Consider the following 11097-nt stretch of genomic DNA (forward strand, 5'->3'; position numbering starts at 1 on the left):
AGCGGTCGAACACGTAAAGCTAGCCGCTTGCACACATACTTAATATTGATGTATGTCATTGAAGATTGGATACGGGCCACATCAATTCAAATTTAATATAGCTCCCATATAAACCGATCTCAGAAGGCTGCAGTTTTTCTACGATTTGGCTAAATTTTGCACGTTGTGTTCTGTTATGACTTTCAACAACTTCGAAAAGTACGGTTGAAATCGGTCTATAACCAGATATAGCTCCCATATAAACCGATTTTCCTATATGACTTCTTGAGTCCTTACGAGCCGCCATTTTTTCCGATTTGGTTGAAATTTTACATGTGGTGTTCCGTTATAACTTCTTACAACTGGGCCAAGTGCAGTTCGAATCGGTCTATAACCTGATATAGCTCCCATATAAATCGATATCCTGATTTGACTTCTAGATCACTTACAAGCCGCAATTTTTGTCCGATTTAGCTTAAATTTTGCACGTAGTCTTTCGTTATGACTTCCAATAACTGTTCCAACTACGGTTCAAATCGATTTATAACCTGATATAGCACCTATATAAACCGATCACCCGATTTGACTTCTTGAGCCCTTACAAGCCGCAACTTTTGTCCGATTTGGCTGTTTTCAATTGGATTTCGTTTATCCAACAGCCAGTAGATGACGATAATTTGGAGAAACCAACATGAACAGAAAGAGGGCAAGGTGGTCAAAATTGATCAAACAGCATTTATATTTGTTATAACAACCTATCCGCCCTTTGAATAAAGAAAAGTAAAATGTAGGAATTTAGTTGCGCTTGTTTGCAGTATTATTTTTTAACTTTCCCACCAATAACTGTTCCAAGCACGGTTCAATTCGTTTTATGACCTGATATAGCTCCCATATAAACCGATCACCCGATTTGACTGACAACTGATTTGACCAACAACTGTGCCAAGTACGGTCCAAATGAATCTATATCCTGATATAGCTTTCATATAAACCGATCTCTCGATTATCCTTATTCGGTTCCTAGAAACTTTAGTTTTGCTAGTTTGATAGAAGTTTGGTAGGTAGAATAAAATTATACCCTTCAACTAAATTTAGTTTGTATACATTTTTAGGAGAATCCATGGTGGTTGGTTTCAAATATTCGGCATGGCTGAACTTACATGTTTTTACTTGTTTTAAATCAAATCAACTTGCCACATAAAACGATTTTCTGTAGCAAAGAACTAATTTGCAAGTCGTTATATTTGGTGCGGTGGCGACAGTTCTTACTAATTACACCATGTAAAACTTTGAACAGAAAAATGTAGCCCAGCAACACGTCATTTGGACTTGTCTAGGAAAAGAAGGCCCCCTATCGAAGAGCTAAAAATGGCGGCGACCTTGACGGTAAGGTTTGCAACTCCTCCTATCACACTAACATTCATAAATTTGGGATTATGGCGACATACATTGATTTATATCCCCAAAAAAATTAAATCACACAGTGTCTTGTAGGTCATTATGATTAATCAACTGTTTTGAGGTGAGGTGGTCCGTTAGATATATGAGCAGAATAAAGATATCAGATTCGCAGTCCACAACCTTATACCTTAATTTAACCCCATATTGTCATGATTGGTGTATACAGCAGTTTAGTGGAGGGCGTCTATTGGAGGTTTGTGCGCCTTCCTGACCGTATTCGTAATCTACTACCGAATACCTCTCTCTCTGTCATTATTGTGCATTAAAACTATTTTTAAGGGTGTTGTGTAACCTGAGGCTGCCGCCTAGGTTCTTGGACCATATTATACCCTCCACCATAAGATGGGGGGGTATACTAATTTCGTCATTCTGATTGTAACTACTCGAAATATTCGTCTGAGACCCCATAAAGTATATATATAGTCGTGAAATTTTATGTCGATCTAGCCATGTCCGTCCGTCTGTCCGTCCGTCTGTCTGTCGAAAGCACGCTAACTTCCGAAGGAGTAAAGCTAGCCGCTTGAAATTTTGCACAAATACTTCTTATTAGTGTAGGTCGGTTGGTATTGTAAATAGGCCATATCGGTCCATGTTTTAATATAGCAGCCATATAAACCGATCTTGGGTCTTGACTTCTTGAGCCTCTAGACTACGCAATTCTTACCCGATTGGGATGAAATTTTGCACGACGTGTTTCGTTATGACATCCAACAACTGTGCCAAGTATGGTTCAAATCGGTTCAAAACCTGATATAGCTGTCATATAAACCGATCTTGGGTCTTGACTTCTTGAGCCTCTAGAGGGCGCAATTATTATCCAATTTGAATGAATGACGTAGTATTTTGTTATGATATCCAACAACTGTGCAAAATATGGTTCAAATCGGTTCATAACCTGATATAGCTGTCATATAAACCGATCTGGGACCTTGACTTCTTGAGCCTCTAGAGGTCGCAATTATTATCCGATTTGCCTGAAATTTTGTACGACGGATTCTCTCATAACCATTAACATACGTGTTTATTATGGTCTGAATCGGTATATAGCCCGATACAGCTCCCATATAAATCGATCTCTCTATTTTACTTCTTGAGCCCACAAAGGGCGCAATTCTTATTCGAATTGGCTGACATTTTACACAGGGCTCCAACATATAATTTAATTGTGGTCCAAACCGGACCATATCTTGATATCGCTCTAATAGCAGAGCAAATCTTTTCTTATATCCTTTTTATACCCTCCACCATAGAATGGGGGGTATACTAATTTCGTCATTCTGATTGTAACTACTCGAAATATTCGTCTGAGACCCCATAAAGTATATATATTCTTGATCGTCGTGAAATTTTATGTCGATCTAGCCATGTCCGTCCGTCCGTCTGTCTGTCCAAAGCACGCTAACTTCCGAAGGAGTAAAGCTAGCCGCTTGAAATTTTGCACAAATACTTCTTATTAGTGTAGGTCGGTTGTAAATGGGCCATATCGGTCTATGTTTTGATATAGCTGCCATATAAACCGATCTTGGGTCTTGACTTCTTGAGCCTCTAGAGTGCGCAATTCTTATCCGATTGGAATGAAATTTTGCACGACGTGTTTTGTTATGATATCCAACAACTGTGTCTAGTGTGGTTCAAATCAGTTTATAATCTGATATAGCTGCCATATAAACCGATCTTGGGTCTTGACTTCTTGAGCCTCTAGAGTGCGCAATTCTTAACCGATTTGGCTGAAATTTTGCAGGACGTTTTGTATTGTTACTTTCAACAACTATGTCAAATAAGGTACAAGTCGGTTCATAACCTGATATAGCTGCCATATAAACCGATCTGGGATCTTGACTTCTTGAGCCTCTAGAGGTCGCAATTATTATCCGATTTGCCTGAAATTTTGTACGACGGATTCTCTCATAACCATTAACATACGTGTTTATTATGGTCTGAATCGGTATATAGCCCGATACAGCTCCCATATAAATCGATCTCTCTATTTTACTTCTTGAGCCCACAAAGGGCGCAATTCTTATTCGAATTGGCTGACATTTTACACAGGGCTCCAACATAAAATTTAATTGTGGTCCAAACCGGACCATATCTTGATATCGCTCTAATAGCAGAGCAAATCTTTTCTTATATCCTTTTTATACCCTCCACCATAGAATGGGGGGTATACTAATTTCGTCATTCTGATTGTAACTACTCGAAATATTCGTCTGAGACCCCATAAAGTATATATATTCTTGATCGTCGTGAAATTTTATGTCGATCTAGCCATGTCCGTCCGTCCGTCTGTCTGTCCAAAGCACGTTAACTTCCGAAGGAGTAAAGCTAGCCGCTTGAAATTTTGCACAAATACTTCTTATTAGTGTAGGTCGGTTGTAAATGGGCCATATCGGTCCATGTTTTGATATAGCTGCCATATAAACCGATCTTGGGTCTTGACTTCTTGAGCTTCTAGAGTGCGCAATTCTTATCCGATTGGAATGAAATTTTGCACGACGTGTTTTGTTATGATATCCAACAACTGTGTCTAGTATGGTTCAAATCAGTTTATAATCTGATATAGCTGCCATATAAACCGATCTTGGGTCTTGACTTCTTGAGCCTCTAGAGTGCGCAATTCTTATCCGATTTGGCTGAAATTTTGCAGGACGTTTTGTATTGTTACTTTCAACAACTATGTCAAATAAGGTACAAGTCGGTTCATAACCTGATATAGCTGTCATATAAACCGATCTGGGACCTTGACTTCTTGAGCCTCTGGAGGTCGCAATTATTATCCGATTTGCCTGAAATTTTGTACGACGGATTCTCTCATGACCATTAACATAAGTTTTTATTATGGTCTGAATCGGTCTATAGCCCGATACAGTTCCCATATAAATCAATCTCTCTTTTTTACTTCTTGAGTCCCCAAATGGCACAATTCTTATTCGAATTGGCTGAAATTTTACACAGGTCTCCAACCTATAAATTTAATTGTGGTCCAAACCGGACCATATCTTGATATCGCTCTAATAGCAGAGCAAATCATTTCTTATATCATTTTTTTGCCTAAAAAGAGATGCCGGGAAAGAACTCGACAAATGCGATTCATGGTGGAGGGTATATAAGATTCGGCCCGGCCGAACTTAACACGCTTTTACTTGTTTTTAATATAAATGCGTACTCTTCTCATGAATACCTTTCAGTTGAGTCCCATATTGTCGCGATCGGTCGACATTTATTTTGGTGTCGTACTTTTGGGGTAAGGGGGAGGGTCCTGCCCCTTTGTGCTATCAAAAAATTATCAATTTGTGAACTTGTGAAAATTTCAAAGAAATCGGTTAGCCGCTTTTGAGTCTGTACAGAACAAACAAATTTACAAACCCCCAAGCAAACAAACACAAATTCATTTTAATATCCAACACCAAAGTATATTCAATCATTCAGTTTACAACACATCGAAATATCCATTTCCGACCCTACAAAGGATATATATTTAGGATTGTCGTAAAATTCAAAGACGATTTTACGATGTCCGTGTGTCTGCTATTATAACTCTATTTAAGTTAAGTTCTTGGACGGGCCAAGTTAAGTTCTTGAACGGGCCAAATCTGACCATCCTTGGATATAGCTGATTTATAGTCCAATCTCCCGATGATAGGTCTGAAGCCCATAAAAGCTTTAATACCTGATTTCACTGAAATTTTAAACAGTGAGTTGCTGTAAACCTCCCGACGTCCGACTTAAATATGGTTCGGATCGGACTATATTTAGATATAGCTGACATGTAGATCGATCTGCCGCTTAGGGGTCTAAGGCCCATAAAAGTGCATTTATTACCCGATTTCGCTGAGTTGTTTTGAGTCTCCCGACATCATATCCAAATATGGTTTAGAACGGACTATATTTAGATATAGCTGCCAATACGACCGATCTAACGATACAGGGTCTGACCCATAAAAGCTTTATTTATAACCCGATTTCGCTGAAATTTGAAACAGTGTGTTGTTTTAAGCTTTCCGTTATCCGACCTAATTACAGTTCAGATTGGTCTATAAAAAGCTTTATTTATTACCCGATTTCGTGGAAATTTTAAACAATATCCAAAGATTGGCTCTGCCGAACTTAACACTTTTTACTTGTTATATAAATAGTGTGCTTAGGATTTGGAAAGAAGAGGAAACCGCAGAACGAATCCCTGATGATGGTATAAAATATATATCGCCTATTGAGTAGTATTGTGTAGAGATGGGCGATGGGTAAATACCCAAATATGTTAAATACCTAAATTGGGTATAGTAGTAGTAGTAATCTTTATTTTCATTATTTTCTTTTTCAATACAATAATGTCTAAATAAACTTAAAATAAAATAAAAGCAATATATTAGCGTATTTCAGAGTTAATCCATCAAAATAAAGATTTACGGCTATGACTTCAAGTCGTCAGCCGGATTTAAAGAAACATTTTCAAAGCTGTGTTTAAGGGACATTTTAGTCTATGCTTAATAGTATTAGGCGTACTCGGTTAATATTAGCTTTCGGTATTGTAAGGCATTTTTGGTATATTTTATAAGATTATCCCAGTCTGCTACCTCTCTTCCATCTAAGATGCTAATTAATTCAGGTTCTGTCAGCGTCGGCCTGTGAAAGAAAAGCATGCGTTGGCTTCTTAGTATGGGACATACGGCAAGAAAATGGTATATTGTCTCTCTCTCCCTCAAATTGCATAGCGTGCACAAATCGTTGTCAACCAAATTTAAGCCTCTTTGATTAGCATTGAGGTATATCAAATCGACCCGTGCTTTAAATATCCACGTAATGTCCTTAACTTTATATTCGCCATTTAGGTACAAACACCCTCTTGTGAAATCCAGGTTTTTATAAAACCGTGACCTGCTTTGTAAAGCTTTCTGCAGCAATCTTTGCTTGTTAGCTTGCGATAGTGAATCTATGATGGAATTAGTCATACTGTTCCATTCACCTTGCGTTATATTTCCAACCAATGGTTGCATATCCAGCTCATTTAGAATGTCGTTTAAAGCTTTCACCCAAAATATTTGTTTCTGGACCATTATAAGTGTAAGTTTATGCGGCAGTCTATCCCTTTTATATCTGTACAACGTACTAGATATATACTTCAAATGCAGTCCCAGTGTGTATAAATGACTTTCTTGTAAGTCTGTTTCCATATAGAGAGCATAATTTGGTGTAGAGTCTGGCAAATTAAGAACAGTTTTTAAGAAAAAACGCTGCAATTGGTCAACTTCTTCAAAATATTCATAGCCCCAGACCTGCGCTGCATACGACTGTACCGATCTGCAAACCGCCATGTACAAGTTCCATTTATCTTGCAGGGATATTTCGTCTTTCTTTAAGAAGTTTTTCCATGTTGCTTTTATAGCACTTTTAGCTTGTGTTGTCCGGGACTGAATATGCTTCAAGAACTTCATTTTGGGCGTTAGTACCACCCCTAAGTACTTATATTCTGATACCACTTCTAATGGTTCTGCATGGAAGAACCATTTATCCTGCTGTGATAGTCTTCCCCCGTTTCGGAATACCATGATTTTAGACTTCTCAGTGTTGACTATTAAGCTCCATTTTTTACAAAATTCTTCCAAGTTTGCTATCATTTGTTGCAGGGTAGTTGAATCCTCCGCTAAAATTACTATGTCGTCAGCATACAGCAGGGTTTTTATGTTTATGCCTTCTATATCTACACCTCCTTCCAGTGCATCGCTTAAGTCGTTTATATAAAGAGAAAATAATAATGGCGATAGTAAGCACCCTTGTTTTACACCAGATTCTGTATCAAAATAACCAGACAGCTCTTCTCCAGTCCACACTGCTGACTGAGTGTTTTGATAGACAGCTTCTATCATCTTTATAAATTTGAAAGAGATGCCAATCTGATTTAATTTGTAGAAAAGTAAGTTTCGTGAAATTTTGTCAAATGCCGCTCGAAAATCTACAAAAAACGCGTAAACCTTCTTCTTTTCCGCCAGCTTGATATTGACCATCGAAGCTAAATTATATATATTGTCCACCGTAGAATAGTTTTTTCGAAAACCTGCCTGGAATTCAACCAATATATTGTTTTCTTCAACCCATTGTCCCAGTCTATCATTTAGTACACCCATGAATATTTTAGCCACGGAATTCATAAAGGATATACCTCTATAATTCGATGCATCATCGAGTCTGCCTTTTTTATGAATAGGGAATATAACTGTTTTCTGAAATTCTTCCTCAATTTTGCCCTCGGTGTAGATCTTGTTGAAAATTGCTGCAAGCTGGGTCAGGAATTCATCAGTAGCATTTGAATAGAATTCATAGGGAATTCGGTCTTCACCTGGCGCCTTGTTCGGTTTTGTTTTGGCAAGGGTATACTTAATTTCCTCTAATGTTATGTCTTTATCTAGAATGTCGTTTACGATCAGTGCAGGTGCGTAATGAACTCTCAAAGACGATTGTTCCTGCCTGAGCAGTTCCATAAAATGGGTTCTAAGTATCTCTGCGGATAAAGTATGACTGATACGAAAGTCCTGGCCATTTAACTCTCTTACTAAACTCCACCATTCTTTTGCATTCGATGTATTATTTAGTTTCTCAGAGATATTGGCGTAGTACATTCTTTTAGATACTTCGCAAATGTCCTTATATCTTTTTTTTGCGCTCAAATATGCCTGTCTATCTGTTTCCGACGATGATTTCCGAAATTTCGATAAGATTTCAAATGTTTTCCTTCTTGCCCAGTAGCATCTATCATTAAACCACTTTTTCTGTGGTACGTACTGCTGCGCTTTGTTTTGCTGAACTGCCGATGCAACAATTGTATTTGTCATGTGCTTGAGACATGTTATATTGTTGGACATTAATTGTAAGCTCAGATTAGCGGTGAGGTTTTCCTGGTATTGCAATTTATGACTATCTTTCCAATGCAGCTTCGGTAGTAAATTGAGCCTATTTTGTGGGACTACTGTGTTGTTTAGCTTTAGGTTAAGAGTTATTGGCAAATGATCTGACCAGATTTTGTCTACCACCTTGAAGCTTTCCACATATTGAAGCATGTTTATGGATACTGAGCATATATCATTTACTGAGGTTCCGGTGTTGCTCAAATATGTAAAATTACCGTCCTCATCTCCTAATGTTTGGCCATTTAGAATTACCAGGTTATGTTCATTGCAGTAGTCGATATACCTTCGTCCATTCGTATTTAATTCTTTATCTTTAGACTTTCTCGGCCCAGTACATGCGTGGAACGAATCTCTATATAGATCAACAATGCCTTGTTGTGATTCGCCTATTCTAACGTTTATATCACCTAGCACTATAAGGTTTTCGCATTTCATTTCTTCCATGAACAATTTTGCTAGGGCAAACTCTCGTATCCAGTCTGAGCCCCTTATATAGAGTGGAACTATCAACAGTTGAAAATTTTCTGTTATAATCTGTAATCCACAGAGTGTCTGATTAAGAATAAATGTATGCTTTATGCCTGCTTTATTTAAAGATTTTTTCACTCCTACGAATACTCCGCCGATAGCACGACCAAATCTATTTATTTTTATGGCATCTACCCAATATATTTCATACTCGGGGAAGTATTTTTCGGTTTGAGATCTTTTTTGTGCTGTGATATGTGTTTCTATGAGGATAATGATTTCAAACTCCTTTAGATAGTTAAAAAAATTAGGGAACAAATATTTATTTGATACTCCGTTTACATTGTACGATATAATTTTAATTTCCATATTATTTTGTTTTTTCTTTGAGCTTTGTCTCCCTTGGAGATCATCTAGTTTTTTGACGCAATTTTTTCAAAAATATTATTGTAGAATGCTGTTGTCAGTTCATTCCCATATAATTCTTTTAATACGGACTCCCCCTCTTCTCGCCCACACATTAATTTTCTTTCGCTGTTCCAATAGAACCACTTGTTATTGATGTTTAATTTATCATCTCTAACTACGATTTTATGTTTTCTTGATTCTTCGAGAATTGACTTTCTTATGAGCAGCATAGCTATCTTGTTTCTCTGCCTTCTAGGGTTCAGATCTCTTTCAATTGAGATTGCAGACCCTGCTAAAGCTTTAGTATTTTTCAGAACCTCAACTACTGCATTTTCATTTGGGAACTCGGCTATTACAGTTTGCAATCCGTTTCGTTCATAAAGGGTTCTTGCCGAAGCTATAGGGGGGTTGATGTTTAGCATGTCATTACATATCTGTTTGACTATATTCAGAGCAGGCTTATCTTTTGAAATATTTTTAAAGACAAGCTTTGTGTTTTGTATTTGATGCTCCAACCATGCCACATTCCTGTCGCTTTCTTCCAGTTTGTTCTTGAGCAATTCCACTTCCTGTTTTAACTGAATATTTTCAGTCTTCAGATTGGCAATTTCAGAAGTTGCAAATGATATACCGGCTTTAACATCTTCCATATCTTGTTTGGTGGGCAGATTCTTAATTTTCTCTTCAAGTATATTATTCATAGTGAATTTCATAATTTCCATAAGTTCACTGACCTCCATACTACCAACAGGTTTCTTTGCCATGTTATTATTTTCTGGTGATGTTTCGCCTATCTTACGCTTTGTTTGTTGGGATGTGCTTGCAACAGGTGTGTTAGGCATATCTAGTGATTATTTATCCTGTAGCTTTAGATTTTTATAATATGAAGTATACTTTAAGGCGCAATAATAATTGGTTCGAATGACTCAATTGTACTACAGATGTGGACTCGGATGATTAGTTGTGCGATTAGTCCTACAATCGTTTCTACGTTATGTGACAAGTCTCGGATTATACAGTTGTATTTTGCATGCATTACTTGTAGACCTACTGAACATACCACATAAAATCTGTCAGGCGTACCAGCTGTTTTTGTTGTGTTACAGAGTGGTGAAAGTGCAAAAAAATCTTCCGGTTAACAGCGTGAGAGAGACTTTTCCAATTTTCTTCCAATAAAATAAACTTTTTTTCGCCGATTCTCAAGATTTTTGTTGAAATTATAACAAGGAAATCAGCCAAACCAGTCAATGCATCCTCAGCATTCCATGCTCCAGAGCTTCCGAAGCAGCCGTGGTTGTGGTGTTTCTTTGTTGGGTTCAAGCCAGGCCGGGAACAGGTAATAAACTTCAATTTAATGGAGCCGTGCAAAAACGCGTATGTCTCTTAAACTGAGTGTAATATACCCAGGTATTTACCCATATAAACCCAAAAGTAGGTATTTATAATTTTGCAGATTTCTTGGGTATAAAAACATTTTCCAAACAATTTTTGATAATTTTATATTCTTTGTATAAATCTGACCTTCTGATCTCATAAAATCGGAATTACGTTATTTGTAGCCGCTATATAGACCGATATCCAGACTAAAAGTTTTGAGGTAATTAATTCCACATTTCTCATCCAATTTCGATGAAATTTGGCACAGTGAGTTCTGTAGACCCCTACCCTTTTATTTGAAGTTTGGCCATATCAGACCATGTTTAGATATAGCTGCCCTGTAGACCGACCTCGCATCTCCCAATACCCTATGAGGGCATAAAAGATCCATTTATTCCCCGATTTCGATGAAAATTAACACAGTGTGTTCTAGTAGACACCTACCTATTTCAGTAAAATATGGTCCAGATCGGACCATATTTGGATATAGCCGCCATACAGA

General features: G+C 37.5%; 1 protein-coding gene across 1 annotated transcript; it reads right to left on the bottom strand.

The window, feature by feature from the left end:
- Positions 1 to 6315: 6315 nt before the first annotated feature.
- Positions 6316 to 10060, bottom strand: LOC131998430 (uncharacterized; the record flags this gene model as incomplete). The annotated part of the gene is made up of 2 exons (XM_059370713.1): positions 9305 to 10060; positions 6316 to 9098 (listed from the first exon to the last, which is right to left on the bottom strand). Coding segments are annotated over exons 1-2 (3539 nt in total), but the record flags the coding sequence as incomplete, so codon positions are not given.
- Between the last annotated feature and the right edge of the window lie 1037 nt (positions 10061 to 11097).

Source organism: Stomoxys calcitrans, unplaced genomic scaffold, assembly GCF_963082655.1.
Source record: "Stomoxys calcitrans unplaced genomic scaffold, idStoCalc2.1 SCAFFOLD_126, whole genome shotgun sequence".
Lineage (NCBI taxonomy): Eukaryota > Metazoa > Arthropoda > Insecta > Diptera > Muscidae > Stomoxys > Stomoxys calcitrans.